General features: G+C 37.6%; 1 protein-coding gene across 1 annotated transcript in view; it reads left to right on the top strand.

Annotated features, from left to right (window-relative positions):
- The first annotated feature begins 3041 nt into the window (after positions 1–3041).
- cpsf1 (cleavage and polyadenylation specific factor 1) overlaps positions 3042–22921 on the top strand; it is a 38081-nt gene continuing 18201 nt past the window's right edge. Inside the window, exons 1-24 of the mRNA XM_052092850.1 lie at positions 3042–3298; positions 3512–3683; positions 4324–4351; positions 4450–4583; positions 6580–6660; positions 6759–6910; positions 10349–10495; positions 10653–10792; positions 11080–11190; positions 11278–11371; positions 11498–11585; positions 11918–12049; positions 12417–12468; positions 12566–12657; positions 12815–12889; positions 14071–14151; positions 17319–17411; positions 17505–17618; positions 18103–18244; positions 18329–18507; positions 20460–20599; positions 20690–20873; positions 21375–21581; positions 21688–21777. Coding sequence (XP_051948810.1) covers positions 3540–3683; positions 4324–4351; positions 4450–4583; positions 6580–6660; positions 6759–6910; positions 10349–10495; positions 10653–10792; positions 11080–11190; positions 11278–11371; positions 11498–11585; positions 11918–12049; positions 12417–12468; positions 12566–12657; positions 12815–12889; positions 14071–14151; positions 17319–17411; positions 17505–17618; positions 18103–18244; positions 18329–18507; positions 20460–20599; positions 20690–20873; positions 21375–21581; positions 21688–21777 — 2700 coding nt within the window. The 5' untranslated portion in view covers positions 3042–3298; positions 3512–3539. The remainder of the gene's footprint in view (positions 3299–3511; positions 3684–4323; positions 4352–4449; positions 4584–6579; positions 6661–6758; positions 6911–10348; positions 10496–10652; positions 10793–11079; positions 11191–11277; positions 11372–11497; positions 11586–11917; positions 12050–12416; positions 12469–12565; positions 12658–12814; positions 12890–14070; positions 14152–17318; positions 17412–17504; positions 17619–18102; positions 18245–18328; positions 18508–20459; positions 20600–20689; positions 20874–21374; positions 21582–21687; positions 21778–22921) is intronic.

Below are 22921 nucleotides of genomic sequence, written 5' to 3'. Positions count from 1 at the left end.
GGTAATTCAAAAGGGTTCACATATCTTTTCTTGCCACTGCAGATACAAGTACCTATTCCAATAGTGACTAGTATCAACCATCAGCATATAAATAAAGCTTTAAGTACTATACCAACTTCATGTTTTTACGATTGTCAATAAGCAGGTGGCAGACAAACTCGTCTGTCACCGGACAAATCATACAAGATCTGTTTCAGTCAGAACTCAATTTTGTGTTTTGTCTTTGAGGGTAATATCATTGCTTATTACATTTCTGTCAAACGCAAAGGATTGTCATCATTTAATATTATATAATTAATTCTTTAAGTAGTTCCCATCTGGGTCAAATTTTAGGATCTTAAACTTATAAGTTATTGATCTCTCTAATATATTTCCTTTCACACCATCCATATTTTCCTCTTTGATATTATTTCTCTCCACTCCATCCTTGCATTCTTGTGGACTCTAATTTGTCTCTGTAATTTGCTTTAAGGCTGTAATTCTAATTTATATAAAAGTGTATTGGTATAATACCTCCATTACTTCAATCTTATGAGTCAAGTCAAGTTAAATGTATTAATATAGCACTTTTCACAACAGCCATTGTTTCAAAGCAGATGTACATGAAATTATGCTATAAGAGATAATGTATTAATATAATGCAAATATTAGTTATGTTTAGAACTATTAGTGGTTAAAATTAGTAAATGAATTAAGTGCGTATGATTATATACAATATCAGTTTATTTATTTCAATATATTTTTAATATGGGGGATAAGTGTAAAATATAGTTACATTATATTAGGTCATATGATCTGGACAACTGCATCAATGTTATGCCAATTAAAGACATTAAATTAGTAGTCTGAGTAACCCCTCCCCCATTACAAATGCTCACCTATAACATCCCTCAGCCCACCCTAGCAAAGCTGTCAGAAGGCGGGCCTGGAACATATATACAGTTAGCAATTCTGACTAATCATTACATCTGACAAGTAAAACAGTAATTATTGAGATACACTAGACATTAGAATTAGTATCTTAAATTGTAAAAAGATAATAGTCACTATTAGAATACTTACTAGTAAATGAAAAATAAGTTCTAGTAAAATAAAAATAGATTCTGTAAAAGTGCTTGCCATACTAGTGTACGAGAGGGAACAGTGGACTATAGACTGGAGATTTAAATTGTCAACAAGTAAATCATGTTGTATGTTCTATAGGCCTACTCGCAAAAGAGAAATCCCAGAACAATATGAATGAATATTGTCACGTTCACTGTTGTCTTTTGTTTTTGTACTGTTATTTTGAAGTTTCGTTTAGTTCCTGTTTCCTGTTTGGTTTTTGTCCTATGGCCACCTCCCAGGTCTCCTGAACCTGTCCCTGCCCCTTGGACTTCCCACCTACCCTCAGTGCCCCCTTGGACTGTCTGCCTGCAGTCCTTTTTGTTTTAAAACCAAACAGGAAACAGGAACTAAACTAAACTTCAAAATAACAGTACAAAAACAAAAGACAACAGTGAACGTGACAGAATCCCCCCTCAAAGGATCGGATTCCAGACGATCCTAAACAAATAAAAATAAATGACGAAACCCCCCCACAAAAAAACAAAGTGAGGGCACTAGGGGCAGACAGACAGACCAGGGGGGGCACAAGGGGCAGGCAGACAGTCCAAGGGGGCACAGAGGGTAGGCGGGAAGTCCAAGGGGCAGGGACAGGTTCAGGAGACCTGGGAGGTGGCCATAGGTCAAAAACCAAACAGGAAACAGGAACTAAACAAAACTTCAAAATAACAGTACAAAAACAAAAGACAGCAGTGAACATGACAGAATAAAAGAAACTGCAAAAGGACTACAAAAAACAAAACAGGAAACAGGAACTAAACTAAACTCCAAAATAACAGTACAAAAACAAAAGACAACAGTGAACGTGACAAATATTATATGATAAAGTTTTAGAACAAGTGAAAACATTTAAATATCTAGGTGTCTGGTTTGGTAGCAGATATATATGGAAAAAACATATAGATGAAATTATAATAAATGTAGAAAGTCCTTAAATGTGATGAAGGCAATAGCTGGCAAGGAGTGGGGAGCAGAAAGAATAGGACTGTTGATGATATATCAAGCTATGATTCGATCTGTGATGGATTATGGCTGTATGATATATGGTGCTACATCAATAACATTATGAAAGCGATTGGATAAAATACAGTATAGAGCTCTTAGGATATTCTTAGGAGCAGTAAAATCAACATCTATTAATGCTCTACAGGTTGAAGCAAATTAAATGCAACTGAATTTGCGTAGAATAAAATGATCACTGATATACTGGAAATACATGAAGCGTTGTTTTGGAAATCACATTGCTACTGAGGTATTACATAACTGTTGGGAATATGTAAACTAAAAAGAAAGTTGATTTGGCTGGAGCAAAAGCCCCTTAGCAGAAAAATATCAGATTGCAGAGACTGAGTGTAATATGTCACCTGTATGGGGAGAGGTACCAGCAAGGACTTTTGCTGAGGTTGAAATTGATCTGGAGATATTAGAAAAGATTAGGGATTGGGAGGAAATGGGCATGATAACATCTAATGTAAAAAAGCATGTGCAGGGAAAATGTTATGAAAGTCTACAAATATATACAGATCGATCAAAAGACTCAACCACAGGAATTACAGGAATAGGGGTGTATATTCCAGAAGAAAGTGTAGAAATATCAAAACAGCTAATTATCTATATATTCTGCAGAGATCACTGCCATCATAATAGGTTTAACTTGGGTAGAGGAAACAAGACCTGACCGAGTAGTTATATGTTCTTTCAGCGTCAGTATTAACATCTTTAGCTACCCGAAGATCATCCAGAGAAGATTTGATAAATATATATATATAAGCATGGAATACGATGCATTAAACTGAACAGTGGGTGGCGGCATGTGCTGCGATAAAGTCCGCCATTAAAGTAAAAGATAAGAAGAAGTACGAGAGTAGTAGAGGTGGGAACTCATGTTGCGCACACTGTACTTGTCGGACACATTTGACCGCTGCACAGTTAACGCGAATCGGTCTGGTGTGCGTGTGATGAATGAAGCAGTGCAAGTGTACTCGTATTGTGCTGAGTTTTGTGTTTGATATCTATGTTCACGAGACATAGTGGTGTAACGGGTCATTTGGAAATTAACAAAATAACTTACTGGTACGTTAGAATCATTAGAGATAATTTTGCCTGTCTAGTAATGATGTTTTTGAAATATAGCAAGCAAGCGTATTAGCAACATAAGCTTGAGATGAATCAGACGTAAACAATACTTGTGAAGGTAAATAAATACATCAAAAGAATGAGCCAATGTATGTATTTTAGATACATTTTAGAGTATTCATGGTTCTAACGCAGTCAAAAAAATCTGAAGTCCTGCAGTAGAGTTTGTAAACAGTCTGATATAAACATATCCAGCATGAGTGTATGAACTGTAACTACACAAGTGTGAGTGTCAGATATTATCATTATATAACATGTTGTTTGTGATCAGGTGCTGAGAGGAGCCGCTCATCATCATCATGTATGCAGTATATCGTCAGGCTCATCCGCCTACTGCTGTGGAGCTTGCTGTTTATTGCAACTTCATCTCCAGCCAAGAGAAAAACCTAGTTGTTGCAGGAACATCTCAGCTGTATGTCTACAGGATCATTTATGATGTGGAGGTGAGTGTCAATAGTTATTTATTTTTTTACAGTGGCCCACATATTATTCAGACATTTAAGTCTCACTTAAAGATACACTGGCAGGCAAAAGTTTGGGATAATGTACAGGACAATAATAACTCGAAAAATTACTATTACAATTTGAAAAAAGATTGACAATTTTCAGAACTTCTTAAACTACTTATGTAAATTAATCAATCTGTGCATTATTCCAAACCTTTGGCCGCCAGTGTATATACAGTAGGAATGCCATTTTATTAGATAACAAAATATGTAAACAAATGCTGCTAGAGTTTTCTTTGAACTAACTTCGATTTTATGAGACATTTTTGGAATTACTATTAACCATCCAAGATGTTTTTTATTTTTTAATGGATGTATGAAGCCAGTTCCTCTGAAGTTCCCATGTTCCACTAACAAAATGTCCAAATACTTTTTCTATTATTTTTTAACAGTAGCTATAGGTATTGTTTTATCATTTAAAATCTAACAAACATGTTTTTGAAAATGTGCTTGTGCTACATTTCTTTAAATAAAGGACATTTGGTTTGATATTTTGTTGCCTCATTCAATGACATTCAAACGTTTTCAGTGTGCTTGAGCTACTAAAAAACGTAATTTCTTTCTCATTTCTTTGTAGAGCACGTCAAAATCAGAAAAGTCATTAGGTATGCTGTAATTTTTTCCATTATTAAGTATTTCCTTTACAAGATGAGTGACGGATCTGATTACATTTGTGTGTGTTTTTGTGTGTAAAATCTCGTAGATGGCAAGAGCCGTAAAGAGAAGCTTGAGCAGGTGGCGTCTTTCTCTCTATTTGGTAATGTGATGTCCATGGCCAGCGTTCAGCTCGCGGGAACCAACAGAGATGCTTTACTTCTCAGCTTTCAAGATGCTAAAGTAAGTTTGACAGGGTGTTAAATTAACTTCCTCTGTAATAAAAAGGATTATTTTGTACTGGCTATGTAACTGAATTGTGCATTATTAAATAATGTCCCTATTGTAATGAGATTACATACAATGGCATGGAAAAGTATGTGAACCCTTTGGAATCACCTGCATTTATGTATACATTTTTCTTAAAATCTTGTTTGATATTCATCTAAGTTATAATAATAAACAAACGCAATCAGTTTTGACTAATAACACACACATTATTGTATTGCTCTTGCACATAATGAATACATCATTCAAACATTCACAGTGTATGTTGGAAAATGTATGTGAACCCCTAGGCTAATGCAGGGCTCCAGACTAAATAAATGACTTGTGAGCTATTGGTTACTTAACTGAAACATTAAGGAGCCAAATGGCAGTTTTTAGTTGCCAAATTGCTTTATTTAGATTGTTGTTCAGAAACAAGAAAAGGAGCTTGGACCTGAGACCTTGTAACACTAATGAGTCACATGACACCGGGGAGGGAAAATAGCTAATTGGGCCCAATTTGGACATTTTCGCTGAGGGGGTGTTCTCACTTTTGTTGCCAGCGGTTTAGACATTAATGGCTGTGTGTTGAGTTATTTTAACAGGACAGCAAATTTACACTGTTATACAAGCTGTACACTCACTACTTTACATTGGAGTAAAGTGTCATTTCTTCAGTGTTGTCACACGAAAAGATATAATCAAATATTTACAAAAATGTGTGTGTGTGTGTGTATACACACACACACACACACACACACACACACACACACACACACACACACACACACACACACACACAGTCAGTTTGTCCAGATACTCGGGTGACAATTCACCCCACGCTTCCTGTAGCACTTGCCATAGATGTGGCTGTCCTGTCGGGCACTTCTCATGCACCTTACAGTCTAGCTGATCCCACAAAAGCTCAATGGGGTTAAGATCATAACACTCTTTTCCAATGATCTGTGTTTCTTTGCCCACTCCAACCTTTTTGTTTTTCTGTTTCAAAAGTGGCTTTTTCTTTGCAATTCTTCCCATAAGGCTGCACCCCTGAGTCTTCTGTTTACTGTTGTACATGAAACTGGTGTTGAGCGGGTAGAATTCAATGAAGCTGTCAGCTGAGGACATGCGAGGCGTCTCTTTCTCAAACTAGAGACTCTGATGTACTTATCCTCTTGTTTATTTGTACATCTGACCTTCCACATCTCTTTCTGTCCTTGTTATAGCCATTTGTCACAGTTTACACCTTTGTATGAAATGAAGCATTGTATAGCCTTCATTCCTCAAAACATTGTTTGACTGACGAGTTTCTAGAGAAAGTGGTTTCTTTTTTTTGCCATTTTGGACCTTGAGACATGCCAGTCTATTGCATACTGTTGCAACGCAAAGACAATGTTAAGCTTCATTTAACGAACAAAATAGCTTTCAGCAGTGTTTGACGTAATGGCAAGTGATTTTCAAGTACCAAATTAGCAATTTATGATGATTACTCAAGGATAAGGTGTTGGAGTTATGGTTACTGGAAATAGGGCCTGTCTATATTTGATCAAAAATTACTTTTTTCAAATAGTGATTGTACTGTTTTTTTTTTTACGTAATTAATGTTCTGACTATACTTTGTGCTAAGTTAAATGCCATGAGTTAAAGTACAAATTTCCTTTCAAAACAGCAAAATATGTACATTATTACAAACTGCCTGTGGCTGCCAGTGTATACAGTATATACATAGGTAAAACATTCTAGATAAACTTACGATGGTACATTTTTCACTGGGGCAAAAGTTGTTTAAAGATGCACAAATGTTGATGCACAGTTGCAGACACACAGTTGCCGGACAACTTGCGAGCACAGCGGTTTTGTTTAAGATTTCATTTAGGAGCCTGGTAATAACAGCAAAAGTAAATCTATAAACTGTGTTTGAATCAGTCTATGATTGTGTGTATAAAGATCTGTATCTGCGTTTTCCTTTCAGCTCTCAGTGGTAGAGTATGATCCAGGCACACATGACCTGAAGACTCTGTCGTTGCATTATTTTGAAGACCCAGAGCTAAGAGTGAGTTCTGCATTAAGATGCATTAGAATCTGTGGATCTTTATGTTTGGGAGATGTGTATGTTGATTGGTCTGTGCTGTGTTATTTGTATCATTTCAGGATGGATTTGTTCAGAATGTGCATATCCCTATGGTGAGAGTGGACCCAGAGAACCGCTGTGCTGTGATGCTGGTGTACGGCACCCAACTTGTTGTTCTGCCCTTCAGGAAGGACATGCTGACTGATGAACAGGAGGGAATTGTGGGAGAGGGGTATGGATGAATATATTCGAAAACATATGCTCATCTTCCAAAATTATCATCAGACTCTATTCAAATTAATAGTCTTATATTTGTTCAAAAACCAGATAGTAACTATTAGAAATGTACAATTTTATTTTGCAGAATGATCCCAGTATATCTCAGGGTTACTGCAGATCCTTAAAAAGACTTGATGTCATAAATTCAGTTTTCCAAAATGTAAGGTCATAAAAAGTCTTAAACATCTTAAATGATACAACAAAAGTCTTAATGATCATTTAAAGAGATTTAAAAAAATTATCGTGAAATGACCTAATGTGAGTATCAAACTTCAAAAGAATATGATTTAAGTAAATGCATGTGCTGCATCCTTCAGAGTGAAAACATGAAGCTGGAGTATTTTCTTCAAGCATGCGGGGCTTGTGAGTGTTTTCAGGATGCAGAGCAGTTCACAATCATTCGCCTATATCAGAAATTTAAGACAAGCGATCACTAAAGATAAACTGTTGATGATGATGATATAGTGTTGATGAAATATAAACATTTTTACTTTTCATTTTTTATATTGTAATACGTTGTGCATTATTGTAGGAAAATACATTTTATTTCCTTTATCTGTTTTAATGAGCAGCTGGTAGTAGTGAAGCGCAAACATTTCAAAATAAGAGTCCCTGGTGTATTTCAAAGTTAAAGTGCTTTAAAAAAAAAAAGAAATTGGGAATTTAATTACATTTGGACTCTTGTAGCCTCAGTCTTGAATATGTCCTACCCTGTTTTACAGATGTAAAATGTGTGCAACTGCCTGTTTAAGTAAGAGTCTGTGATATGTGATTTATTTTGAGATTGTGTGGGTTTGATTTGGTATGGAGATATGGTTTTTATTTTATTTGTTCAGGTATTGAAAAAGATCTTAAAAAATCTTAAATTTGATTTTAAAAACTCTAAAAATGAAATTATGTACTGGTGTGCAATCATTTTTCAGTAAACGCTCAGCTATGAAGTAGTTCCAGGTCTTGACCACATAATGGTTCCATATCACAAATTATTAAAATTATTTCAAAGAGCCCTACAGGCTACCACAACAAAAATAACCAATTAAAACAAAGACACTGGTTAAGTAAATCAGATAAGAATGACAGATATGCCTACATTTATTTTATTCTTGGATGAAAGTGCTCTTGTACTCCTTCTCTCTGTCGCATCACAGACACTCACAGACCCTGACACATGCACACACAAATATAGAGACTCGAGTCTCGACCAACGAACAGTGCCGCATCCTCACGACTTGATCAGTCCAATAGTTTCTATATTATCTGAGATCATTTTTAATATGTGGTAGTGTTTCAATGTATTTTGCCCTAATCAGCCTCCCAAAGCACCCTTGCGCTTCCCCTCTCTTTCGCTCTCACACAAACTCGTGACACACATACTCAATACAAAGTCAGAGCATGGATGTAAACAGTTGTTTAGCAACGGAAAAGCTATTTACAAGAATGGCGACACTCGCTGCTGTTAAGAAGTATAACTTAACTTACAACATGGCATTTTAAAGTGATGTTATTGCTAACAAGATCCACACAAAACACACACACGTGAAATTCCACACGTGATTTTTCTCTCGCACTCACACACACAAACTTACACACATACTACCTTGTTACTCCAATGCTGAAAACCAGTGCATCCTCCGTTGCTAGTTCTAAAGTGACGTTTTTGAACTAGTAATGAAGGCTTGAGCTGTATCAAACTTAGACGCTGAATCTGTGGTGGAAGCAAATAGTTCCTCTCACAAGTGTTTTACGGATGAAAACCAGAATTTTTTTAACCTGAATGATGTCTTGAGGTGTGGCAACCGCAGTATAAGTGGAATAATTTACTTTGGGCCGTTGAATTATTGAAAAATTTATACCTGAGATGTAACTGCGCGTCGTGGCTGTATTACCAACTCTAGGTATACAATATTTTTCAATAATTCAACGGTCCGTCTGCAAATACTGCTTACATAACTTATTTTAAGACTTTAATTCAACTAGCAATTAGTTTTGCAACATAAACCCCCCAAAAAATTACAAATATCTTTCAATGAAGTCTTGATTCCATCCAAGTTACTAATTCAATTTATGCCTGAAAAAAATCGGAATATTACAAAAACAATATGCAAGAAAAGCAGCGTTTCTGCGGTGTGAATCTTCACTGGGCTTACGATTAGATTATGATTCAAAGGGTAATGATTTGATTACAAAACAATTCTCAATGCATCATGATATGTCTTGTGTTCCAATTTTTATTTTTGTAGTAACTGATCAATTTAGAATGAATCAATCCCAACCTATAACATTAACCACAACTATCGGTTGCTGGTACCGAATGGCTACATTAGAAATCTGCTTCTGTGAAAGTGCACATATCAGCTTCTCCTTGCCACAGGTGATAGTAAAGCAGGGTTGCTTCTGAAGAAATCAGTCAAACATCTCAAATGTGCACTTTTCCAACGAGCGAGAGACCGTCAATGAGCAACAGCCAAATAAATAGTGAGCGCAAGAGGAGAGAAAGGCATTGGGAAGCAGGAGACAAAAAAATTAAAACATCACCCACATGTCCTGAACTGCTGTCTCATTGTTTTCAGATGTATTTTCCCTTTCTATGCAAATCAGCGCAATAACTTTCTTGTTGTTTGTTGACGTTATTGCAAATAAACTCAACTGTTGTTATGTGATTGAGTTTGTGAATGAGTCTCGAGATCGTAGTTTCATTCATGCACAATGGTTGTGTGCTTGATACATCTAGACTGTGATCAGTTCTGTAGTGTGCGCTTGGCTTTATTAAATGCACGTCTGACCATTTGATCTAGCATCACACACTATGGCTAGCACAAAAGTCCCACTGCTCTGCAGTGATTTAAATTGAACTTGGAATTGATTCAGAATTGTTGGAGAAAGAATCGCGATGCAAAAGAGAATCAATTATTTTCTCCTACCCCTAGTTTCCCATTTGTGAAAACAAAATCATCACTTCTTGGGAAATTGGAGCAAAATGGAAGTAGAAGCCACTGGCTTTGGCTCTTTCATTAAATGTACTGAATTATTTGTGGTTTAGAATGCACAGACATCAAGACATCATAGGAACATCATGTTTGATAGCATATAGTGTCTTAAAGAAAAAGTGTTCACACAGTTCTTGAAGGTGAAAATAGGCAATAATTGTCATGACAAGCTTTGACATGCTCAAAGCACAGAGATGCTATGTGATGATATTTTCAGAACAAAATAAAATATTTGTGGCTTGAGGCAAAGTCATGTATTTTTATGATGCACATTTATATTACAATATAAATTCTAAAGTAATATAAAGTTTCTGTTGTAGTTTATGCATGTGCATTATTATGTTCAACTTGTTTGCTTGAAATAAACATTAACTTGAACATCTTGAAAATCTTCTCTCTCTCAGGCAGAAATCTAGTTTCCTACCCAGTTACATCATTGATGTCCGTGAACTGGATGAGAAACTCCTGAACATCATTGATATGAAGTTCCTTCATGGTTACTATGAGCCCACGCTGCTTATTCTGTTTGAGCCCAACCAGACTTGGCCTGGGTATGACTGTTTTTCCATAAACTATATTTTAACCTATCTAACCTTCATTACTATTACTAGCATTTCTAGTCCCAGCCATATTCAAGTTCAGCCTTAGGAGTTAGCCAGGCTCCTGTCCACATGTTGGCCTGCTGATTGCCAAATGTGTTGTATTTAGGCGTGTAGCGGTGCGGCAGGACACGTGCAGTATTGTGGCGATCTCTCTAAACATCATGCAGAAGGTTCATCCCGTCATCTGGTCTCTGAGTAACCTACCCTTTGACTGCACTCAGGTCATGGCTGTTCCCAAACCCATCGGTAAGACTGTCATCGATACATTCCTCTACTGTTAATGCACCTACAGGCCCTCTCACAATCCAATCAATTCTTGGTGGATAAAATCAAATCAAGTGTTTGATGTGTTTTTGTGTCCATTCCAGTATTACAACAATATACTTCAGTTTATTAAAAAGAAGCTTACAAAGCACATGTCACTGGTGTTTAGACATCTCTTGACAGCTCTTGTTCTTGTAATAATATATTATGTGATTAACTCTTTAAAGGCGTGTGTATGTTTCTGACCTGCTGTGTGTTTTGTCTTGTAGGTGGAGTTGTAGTTTTCGCAGTGAATTCTTTACTTTATTTGAATCAGAGTGTTCCACCCTTTGGAGTTTCACTCAACAGTCAAACTAACGGCACCACAGCTTTTCCCATGAGTAAGTTTTACAAACTTTATCTAGTTATCAGTTGAGAACAATTGTAGTTTATTTGCACTTTCAGACATTGCTTTTTATGTTTTCCAGAGCCACAGGAGGAAGTAAAGATCACTCTGGACTGCTCTCAAGCTACCTTTATCACCTCTGATAAGATGGTCATCTCACTCAAAGGAGGAGAAATGTGAGATCTTATGGTTAAATGACCATAATACCATGTTATATTTTGTTTTCTATTGCATTCAAATAAAATGGGTTTGAAGTAGTGATCTAGAGTAGAGGTTTGACCATGTGCATGTCTTGTGTGCAGTTATGTGTTGACGCTCATCACAGACGGCATGAGGAGTGTTCGGGCATTCCACTTCGATAAGGCTGCTGCCAGTGTTCTGACCACCTGTGTGAGTGACCAACTGTGCCTAATGCACTTAAAAAAACACTTTGAATGCTCATAAAAAAACACTAGAAGGTCAATTTGTGTTGTTTAGATCTTCTATTGTTCAAATATGTTCTGGCTATGTGAATTCTCAAAGTTCACCAAACTTGAACTTAAGTACACAACAGAACATTAAACTTGTTTGCATGAGCTTGTATTTCCGGTCAATTGCATTTACATGCGTGTCAATGGAGTGTGAAGTCTAGTGTGACCAATCCTTGACAATATCAGGTTCTAATTTTAGGTTTAATCCTCTGCTTGTTCACATACATACTCCCTTTGTCTGTCTGTTTTCAGATGATGACTATGGAGGCAGGTTATCTCTTCTTGGGCTCTCGCCTGGGCAACTCACTGCTGCTCAAATACACTGAGAAACTGCAGGAGACTCCAATGGAGGAGGGCAAAGAGAATGAGGACAAAGAGAAACAGGTGTGTAAACGGCATTGTATTTTACTGAGTGTATGCATCCTATAGCACAGATATGATTCAGTTAATACATAACTGCAGGCTTCATTCCATCCATCAACAAAGCCTTATTGCAAAGCCTGCATTATATAGTGACGGACTCACAAAACAATCTGGGCTGAAATATGTCCCGTAAACTGCTACGATCAGACTGAAATGTTCAGGGACCTTAGCAATAAACTTGCCACAGGTTGGGGTCCCCTGGAAGTATAGTTTTATCGTTATCATTAACTTGACAATTTTCATGATTTGACCCATTTAACATCAAACAATCTGATTGCTTATGTGTGGCAAATTGGATCTTAACCTTTATCCTCATATTGTCTTCTAGGAAGAGCCCCCGAATAAAAAGAAGCGTGTGGATTCCACGGCTAACTGGGCAGGTAATGTAGAATGTTAGGATTTATACATTACATGCGTGTTTATTCACAACATTCTGTGTTTGTGTGTTGTTATAATGTGGTGTGTTGCTGTTTTTAGGTAAGGCGAATCTACCTGATGAACTGGATGAGATTGAGGTGTACGGGAGTGAGGCGCAGTCAGGCACTCAGCTGGCTACATACTCATTTGAGGTGAGAGAATATATCTTACCTAATTAACCGAATCACTGACCAGGAATATTTTTTGTATGTTACACGTGATGTTGTGATGAGAGTCTGTGCCGTTCAGTCCTGTATTGGACACACATTTAGAACTGGATTTGATTGGACATCTGTTGTTTGTACCCAGGTTTGTGACAGCATATTGAACATAGGACCCTGTTCCAGTGCTTCCATGGGAGAGCCGGCCTTCCTGTCTGAAGAGGTATCTCTTATTTGTTTCTGCTAAGTCAAGTATTTCTATTACTATTGTTCATTGTTGGGGTCTTGAAACCACTAACCCCAAGTATAAACCTCAGCACATAGCTCGTCCTGCTCAGAATTTTGTTACATTTTTCATTTGTCCTTTCAGTTTAGTTTAGTTTACTTTCAATGTCTGTCTATCACTGCCATTTTTGGTTTAGTTTAAGTGTTAAAAATTCTGAGCAGGATGAGCTATTTGCTGAAGTGTAATACTTAGGGTTAGTGGTTTCGCCATATTTATTTTTGAATTTTATTTGAGTTCTTTTTGGAGTAGTGAAACTGTATTTTAGTTTTTCTTTTCAGCTTTTTTTTCAATTGTTGTTTTTATTTTTTACATGTTTTCATGTAGTTTTTGTTACTAATAACACTGTGAATGATATCTTTTATTGTTTTTGTTGAGAGGTGTGCTGTTACTTTGAAACCAGATATATAATGTTTGCCTGGTTGATGAAAAAATCATATTGAAGGTTGACCAATAGTTGATTTTGCAGATACCGATAACTTAGGAAGTGTTCCCACGCTTCCTGGAAAACCTGGAATTTTGCAGTGCAGTTTTCCAATCATGAAAAAGTCATGGAAAATGATTATTTGTCCTGGAAATTATTTTAGTATGTGGCGCTAACAAGGTTTTTGTTAATCTGGTCAATCAAATCACTGAGGAAAACATTCGTTGACATTTTTTTTTATTTCGGCAACGATAACAAATACAAGAAAAAAACTACGGATCATGACCAGGGCTGTTCTTAGGACTCATGGCAAGCGCTACCGAGGGCGGACCCACGTTTTAATCTTGGATTAATCCATATCAATCCATATCATATCAATCCATAACCAGAGTATCATAGATATATGGGTGTTGGCTCTTTTGACTCAGGGCTGTAAGCAACCAGTAAAAAACCCTACTCTGAACAATTTAGCAGCTGCAGTGCAACACCCTGGCAACCACCAACAACACCCCAGCATCATGGCAGCAATTGGTGTTGGTTGAGTAGAGTCCCCTGTTCACTGTGTAAAGTGCTTTGAGTGTAGTGTCGGAAAAGCGCTATATAAATGTAACGTTCATGCATTTAACACAGACATGCACCATTCGCATTTTTAATCAAATGTAAAGACCTAGTTAACAGTTTAATATGTCACCATCAGTTTCAGAGTAACCTTGAACCGGATCTGGAAGTGGTTGTGTGCTCAGGATACGGCAAGAATGGAGCTCTTTCTGTACTGCAGGTATGATTATCTCTACACTCACACCAGTTACCTTGTGTTCTGTTTGTATTTGTGCTCTTGGGACCATGCTAGAGCTATTTGTGGATGCCCCATTGCATTCCTGCATGTCTGCGCATGCATTGCATCCGGGACTGTTTAAACCATTGATGCACAGCATGCTGTCCTGTGGTGGTGAGGCTCGTCTGCCGCAGGTCACATGCAGGTGCTACAGTGACGTCTGGGCTTTACCAGGGCTGCCTCAGAGATGGTGGAGAGGCCTTTAAAACACCCGAGATACAGTAGAGGAACCCTACTGATGCACGGCTCATGATTTCACATGAGATGCATGAAACAAAGAGTTATTTGGGTTGTTTGCGTAAGTGCCATTTAGTCCTTTAATGACCCTGAGGCCCCGTTTACACCTGGTACTAACATTCCTCTCAGATGGACAGTGCTGAATACAGGTGTAAATGGGTCCATTGCATTGTGATCTGATCACACAAGCTTACTACACAGGTGGTCAGGGATGCATATGTAGTGTCCTGGACTGAGACAGCAGCTAAGGACCGCCTACTTGCATAAAATGTAAAAAGTTTGTAGATTTATAGGTATGCTTTGAAAGAAAACAACTGTCCGAAAGAAACATTTGGAAAAGCCCATACATCTACTTCAAGATGATTTTTATCGCACTTCAGTTTTCGGCCTAGTTTGACAATTCAAGTCTGGATTTATGTCTTCACCTAGTCATTGTTTGCTGTAGTTATGTTTTATGCATATGTTACACTAATTAGTCTGACTGACTAAATAATATTTATAATGTACACAGCAAAATTGTGTTTTTCTTTTAAACTTATTTTCTTTGCTTTCAATTAATGTAATTATGTGCACTCTACTAGATAATTACATTATGTAGGGTGAATGTTAACCAATCAAGTATGTTCAACAACATGGGCAAGAGGATTTTGGCAAGGGGTTTGTTGTTCCCAGCATGCTTTGCATGTGACGATGCGGAGAGTAACATTTTTGAAGTGTTATTTTATGCATTTTCGAGCAAGATGAGGAAAAGGGAGGACATTGATAGTGTTTAATATTGTTATTTTAGGATTTAGAATCGATTCTGTTATGCTGGGTTACAATTGTGGTGAAGAGTGGAGCTTTTGATTTCATTGAGGACAGGTACACAAACAACATACACCGATGAGCCAAATCATTATGACCATTCACTTGTGAAGCGAATAACGTTGATCATCTTCTAACAAGGCCACATGTCAAGGTCTGGGTAGATTAGATAGTAAGCGAACAATGAGTTCTCATAGTCAACATGTTGAATGCAGGTAAATGGGCAGTAATAAAGACCTGAATGACTTTGACAAGGGCCAAATTGTAATGGCCAGATGACTGGGACAGACCATCTCTGAAACGGCAAGGCTTGTGGGGTGCTCCCGGTCAGCATTGGTGAGACCTACCAACAGTGGTCCGAGGAGGGACAAACTACAAACTGGCAACGGGGTGTTGGGCGCCCAAGGCACATCTTTGTGCGAGGGCAATGAAGGGTATCCCGTCTGGTATGAACTGACAGATGGTCTATTATGGTACAAGTCACAGAAAATGCTGCGTAGAGTCAGAGTGCCCATGATGACCCCTGTCTTCAGTCGAAAGCACCTACAATGGGCACGTGAGTGTCGGAATTGGAGCTTGGAGCAGTGAAAGAAAGTCACCTGGTCTGATGTATCCCGTTTTCTTTTACATCACATGGTCAGCCGTGTATATGTGTGTTTTTTTTTTTTTTTCCTGGGCAATTGATGGCACTAGAATGCACTGTGGGAAGACAACAAACCGGTGGAGGGAGTGTGATGCTCTAGACAATGTTCTGCTGGGAAACCCTGGGTCCGGCCATTCATGTGTGCATCAGTTTGATATCTGCCACCTATCTAAACAACGTTGCTGACCAGGTACACCCCTTCATGCCAATGGTCCCTGATGGTAGTGACCTCTTTCAGCAGGATAATGCACCCTGCCACACTGCACACGTTGTTCTGGAATGGTTTTAGGAACATGATGAAGAGTTCAAGGTGTTGCCCTGGTCTCCGAATTCCCCAGATCTCAATTTGATTGAGCATTTGTGGGATGTACTGGACCAACAGGTCCAATCCAAGGAGGCTCTGCCTCGCAACTTACAGGACTTGAAGGATCTGCTGCTAATATCTTGGTGCCAGATTCCACATTACAACTTCAGGGGTCTTGTAGAGTCCATGCCTCGCAGGTCGGCTCTGGTTTGGCAGAATGCACAGGACCAACAGCATATTAGTCAGGTTGTCATAATGTTTTTGTATGGGCAATGTATACCTTTGACACAAAAATATGATGTAAAACTGAGGAAATTAATCATGTTATAGGCACAGATAAAATCACTTGGAGGCTACTTAATTGGATCATTTAAAAACAACTTTATTGCATTATGAAATTACGTGAACAAATGATGTTTTCTGACGAAGAATTAATGAGCTACACCAAGAGGAAAAAATGTGTTGATGTAATTTAATTGATTCATGTGGAACTGCTTTTTTTCGCCCATGTAGATAAAGCTCCATTCAGTGTTTAATAATAATGTTTGTATTCACTGGACTCACCACCAAATAAACATAAATGGTATTTTCAGCAATATAGCAATATTTTTGTGTTGGAAGTGTTTTTTTTTTATTTTTATTTAATGTAACTTTCAACAAATAGTTTATTAGGTTTTGAATGAGCAATTATACTGGTATGATGTAACCGCTTTACAGCTATAAACACTTTTGAAAAATGATGATATATGGTTATTTATTATGTATATTTCAATAAAACAGCAAGATAACTGTATCTTGGTGACATACATAAATAAGCAGAATCTGCTACAACATTAATACATAAAAGAAAAACAAATATTTTCATTTTGAAGACATAAAAACGTGCAGGACATGATCAACAAAAGGAAGATTAATAGTTTCGTCATATGGCCCGGAACCCTTTCAGACAGGCCAACCTTACTTAAAAAATAAATAAATAAATTATCATATGTATAATACTATATATATAAATATATATAAAAAAAATTAAATGTCAAATGCCTTTTAACATTCTAACTAAATATCAACAGTATTTGCTCTGAATATTACACTTGTGATATTCCAACATTTGTTTTTCTATAGAAAAGCATCAGACCGCAGGTGGTCACAACATTTGAACTTCCTGGATGTCATGACATGTGGACAGTCATATACTGTGAAGAGAAACCTGAAAAGGTTTGTATGCACCTCATTTTTGTTATATCTTTTATTGTAAATGCAGAGTCTTTTAAAGTAACCTCTTTGAAACTCCACCTGTTGTCTATATAGTCTCAAACAGAAGGTGATAGTGAGAGTCCTGAAGAGGAGAAACGTGAAGCAGTAGTGGAGGATGACAAGAACAAACACGGCTTTCTCATCCTCAGCAGAGAGGACTCCACAATGGTACTCTAATGCTATGTTCAGTATAGCATACTGCCATACTACTTGTACTGTGTTGTATACTTACACAGCATGCAAATGTTCTTAATGCAGTGAAAACGGAGCATACTGCACACTCTATCCCACACTTGATTCAATGCCTGAAGTTATTTTTTGTACAAAATTGGATCCAAAATATAACCGCATTTATGATGAATAGATGCTACTCATTGAACTTAACATGCACTAAAATGAGGTCATGTGACAATAATGTAGCTCACTGCTGTTTTAGATAATGTTGCATAATTTATACACTTTCACATAGTATATTGCAATGCAATTATGTAATTCCAAACACAGTCTAAAACGCTCATTAATTAGTGTCTATTCACTTACATACAGAAGTTATTCTGCTTTTTAAGAAGTTTATAGTCATGTGAGTTTTGGATAATGCACTTGGTTATACTTAGTCTTCATAGTCTTCAATTGGTCTGTGTTGTGTGTTCAGATCCTACAGACAGGACAGGAGATCATGGAGTTGGACACCAGTGGTTTTGCCACACAGGGCCCTACTGTATATGCAGGCAACATTGGAGACAATAAATACATCATCCAGGTGTCTCCCATGGGTATCAGACTGCTGGAGGGTGGTAAGACACCATATCAATGCATTCCTGACAGTAATTTTATGATGGATGACCTGTGTCTCACTTGATTTGTCTCTTCTTCCTCAGTGACACAGCTCCACTTTATTCCCGTGGATTTGGGCTCTCCCATAGTGCACTGTTCTGTGGCTGACCCTTATGTGGTCATCATGACGGCAGAGGGAGTGGTCACCATGTTTGTTCTGAAGATCGACTCGTATATGGGGAAGAACCACCGCCTGGCTCTTCAGAGACCACAGATGCACACGGTCAGCCCACAGTTACATCACTCTCAAGTGTACCAGTAGGGGTGGAGGATGTTAGTTTCAGCAAAAAGAAGTGCCATGTGTTACATATAACAATTCTAATTTAAAAATCAGATTTCTCATTTGATATAATGGATATATCCGACTCTCAATTTTAATTTGATGAGCCACATATGAAGCCATTGTAAACTCCATACAGAAACACCTCTGACCGCAAATTAGTTCCATATTGGGTTATTCCATGTTAAATCAACCATATTTCTGAAGCTTCCCTAGCTGAATTATTATTTTTTTTTCTCCCCAATTTGGAATGCCCAATGCCCTCTAAGTCCTCGTGGTGGTGTAGTGACTCAATCCGGGGTGGCGGAATCTCAGTTGCTTCCGCTTCCGAGACTGTCCAAGATCTTACCACGTGACTTGTTTAGCGCGTTAACGTGGAGACACTTTTCTGAAAGATAAACATAAATGGTGAAAAGCCAAAATATTAAATGCTATGGATCATATCTTTTGAGTAATCCAGTATTTTGTAAACTTTTTGCCTTTTGATTTTGGAGTAAAACAACAGGTTGAAAAAATTACCATAGAAATGACATAGACATAGGTAGGTCTATTACTAAAATCAGTTGACTTGAGCGCCTATTGTTGCATTATATGCCAAAGGTGTTAGTCTGCAAATGAGGGAAAAAAAGGGGGTTGCGGTTTAATAGTGGAGTGCATATAACACAAAAGTTATTAAAGATATTTTAATATCCTTATAGATTCTGATTCAGAACAAACTCTCCTTTCTTATCTTCATTTTTAAGGCACTTTATGGTTAAATCCTGTGGCTCCATGTTTAAATTGTAATATTTTTTTTTTTAATATTTTGTCTTTCATCATAATTTATGTACAAAAAATTTTTTTTTTTAGCTGGGGCCACTAGTTGAGTTGACACTAAATTAATTCAGTTTTCTAAAAATGTAAGGTCAGAAATGGTCTTAAATATCTAAAATGGTAAGACAAAAGTCTTAATTATCATTTAAAGAGGTCTTAGATTTTGTGATGGAAAGATGAATGAAAAAAGTCACGATATGGCCTAATGCGATTTATTTTTAAACTTATGAATTAAATGCGTGCGGAGAGCTTTACAGTGTTTCCAGCGGTTTCTGAGCAGTTCATAATTGGTGAGTACCCCACATTTATCTCCAGCGATTGCAAATGATCTACTGTTGACAAATGTTTGCTTTAAGGTGTTAATATTGTAATATTGTGATAAACATGAGTGACATGGTTGTCAGGGGCAGGGTTACCATTATATAACTTATATTGAAAAGGGAAAATTATGGGGTCATAGTTTATTAACATTCCAGTATGTATTTCACAAACTAGTTAGCAACTTACCGTAAAGACACCCTTTAACTCTGCACTGCTTAATTCCACCCTGTCTGCAGAGCCGCCACCAGCTCAGCTCTGTAAACAGTGGAGTTGGAGCACATTCTGTTGGACAAACTATGTTATGACACCAATTCCAAAGCATTGTTTTCTGCATTATATGTTCTGGAAAAAGTTTTCATATCTGTGCTTATCGGTAAACATGTACGCCGATACGATATATCTGTTAAAGGCTAATATCGGCCAATAATAAGCTGACCGATAAATCGGTTGGGCACTAGTACATATATATATATATATATGTCTAAAATATTTTAAACTTGCAGATACCCTGTTTTACTTATAAGCTGTGTTAAGGCTGTGTTGAAATTGTGCCACAGCCTGTTTAAGTAAAAGAAGCTGTGAAACAGTATTTTGAGATGTGTGGGTTTGTTTTGGTATGGACAGTTTTAATTTTATTTGTTCAGGTCTGAAAAAGGCCTGAAAAGTCTTACATTTACAACAAAATTCTGCAGAAACCCTGGGTTGTAGCCTCGAGTGGCTTATTGCTTTATGCCGTTTTGTATGCATTTTTTCCCCCACAGCAATCACGTGTTATTACATTATGTGCATATCGTGACACCAGTGGCATGTTCACCATTGAGAACAAGGTCAGCTTCCTGGCCAAAGAGGAAACAGCAATCCGGACCCAATCAGAGACAGAGACAATCATCCAGGACATCAGGTGACTCATCATAGCCAGTGTTTTTCTCTTTGTTTCAATCCAGTGGTAGTTCCTTATGATTATATTTCTCTCTATTCTTGTATCTGCCAGTAATACGGTGGATGATGAGGAGGAGATGTTGTATGGGGAAGCAAACTCTCTGTCTAGCCCCTGTAAAGGAGAGTCCAGCCGCAGTGGGACAGCATCAAGCTCAACTCAGATGAGAGAGGGCTTTCAGAACATACAGGAGCCATCACACTGGTGCCTGCTGGTCAGAGAGAATGGAGTTATGGAGGTGATGAGCATACTGTACACACAACAGAGATATGGTCTTTGGTTATATTTTTTAGTTGCAATAATGCATGGACTTATGCATTATTATTGGGATAGTTTACCCAAAAAATTAATTCTGATATATGTACTCGCCCTCATGTCATTCCAAACCCATACAACTTACTTCCTTTTGTTGAAACAAGCTATTTTGAAGAATGTCCAAACTACTTTTTTTACACAATAAAAGTAGATGTTGGTTTATACTTCAAAGGACTGAAAAGCACCACAAAATGCAGTCTTTTGAATATATATGACAGACTGAAATTTAATTTGTTTCCCTGATGAGAGAATGCTCATTTTAAGGTGATCTATTCCTTTTAACTTTATGCAGTAAATCTGACCATAAATTGTTTAGTTCAATCGCACAAGGCTTTTATGAAATTTTTTATTAGTATAGGTTATCATATGTGTAACACCTTAAAATGTATAATCTTTTATTGCTGGTTTAACATCTCTTAATCAGATCTACCAGCTTCCCGACTGGCGACTTGTTTTCCTCGTAAAGAATTTCCCTGTCGGTCAGCGTGTTTTGGTTGACAGCTCTGCTAGCCAATCAGCTACTCAAGGGGAGCTCAAAAAGGAGGAAGTGACAAGGCAAGGAGAAATCCCATTGGTCAAAGAGGTTGCTCTAGTGTCATTAGGCTACAACCACAGCCGCCCTTACCTTCTGGTGAGTTTATAACAGCCATCTCCCTGATTTTTTGTTGGAATCTGTAAAGTTAGGGGTAGGGTCTTTTTTACTGAATGTATGATTTTGTCAATGAAATCTCGAACAGGTGCATGTTGATCAAGAGCTGCTCATCTATGAGGCCTTCCCATATGACCAGCAGCAAGCTCAGAGCAACCTGAAAGTGCGCTTTAAGAAGGTACGTGTGTCTTTGATGTATCCCTTTTTGCTAAATCCTGATTTTCAACAAATGTTAAAGACTGAAAGCAATGTTTATATGGAGACCAACTGGTCCTCAGGATCCTCAGTGGGCGTGGCTTGGGAAGCACTTAAGGCAGTTCTTAGAGGTCAGATCATACAGTGTGCCTCATTCATCAAAAAATCCAAAGCACAAGAACTCGTGAAGCTAGAAGGGAATATTAAAAGTGCCGAGGCAGAGCTGAAGCACCGAATGTCGTCTGATGGCCACAGAGAATTGACCCGTTTGAAATACGATATAATACTATTTTGTCGCGGAAAGTAGAGTTTTGGTTATTCAGGTCAAGACAGTTTTACTTTGAGTTGGGGGAAGCTTTTGGCTAGATATATAAAACGGAGAGAGTTTTTCTACCATTCCCTCAGTGAAATCTGCTAGTGATTAAATATTTACCTTGGCCATTGATATTAAAAATGCCTTTAAAGAATTCTATCTTGATCTTTATAGTTCCATGTCTTCGTCTACTGATGAAGATATTAGAAACTTTGTGGAACAATTTGAACTCCTAAACTGATGACTGAGCAAATAAATTGTCTTGATTCTGAGATAAACTTGGAGTTTGATGAAGTAATTAAGGCCTTGCCTGCAGGCAAGGCTCCAGGCCAGATGGATATGCTGCTGAATTTTTAGATCTTATGCTACAGAACTGGCACCACTTTTGTTAGAAGTTTATACGGAATCAATAAAGAATGGAAAGCTTCCACCAACCATGACACAAGCCCGGATCAGTCCGATTCTAAAAACGATAAAGCGAGTGTAAGAGTTACTGTCCAATTTTCCTGATCCAGTTAGATGTAAACATTTTGGCAAAAATTCTGGCTAACCGATTAAGTTATGACATCTCTTATACATATAGATCAGGTGGGGTTTATTCGGTAGCGCTTCTGATAACATTAGGTGTTTCATCAATATCTTGTGGTCGGTAGTGGTAGTGAATGGTCAGACTCCGGTCGCTGCCATCTCACTTGATGTCAAAAAGGCGTTTGATATGGTAGAATGGGATTATCTTTTTAAGATTTTGGAAATATACAGGTTCAGAAATACTTTTATTAGATGGAGTAAGTTACTTTATAGATACCCTGTAGTG

Source organism: Xyrauchen texanus, chromosome 26 (genome assembly GCF_025860055.1).
Source record: "Xyrauchen texanus isolate HMW12.3.18 chromosome 26, RBS_HiC_50CHRs, whole genome shotgun sequence".
NCBI lineage: Eukaryota > Metazoa > Chordata > Actinopteri > Cypriniformes > Catostomidae > Xyrauchen > Xyrauchen texanus.
The sequence above is the reverse complement of the archived record's forward strand: the minus strand, read 5'-3'. Positions and strand labels throughout refer to the sequence as shown.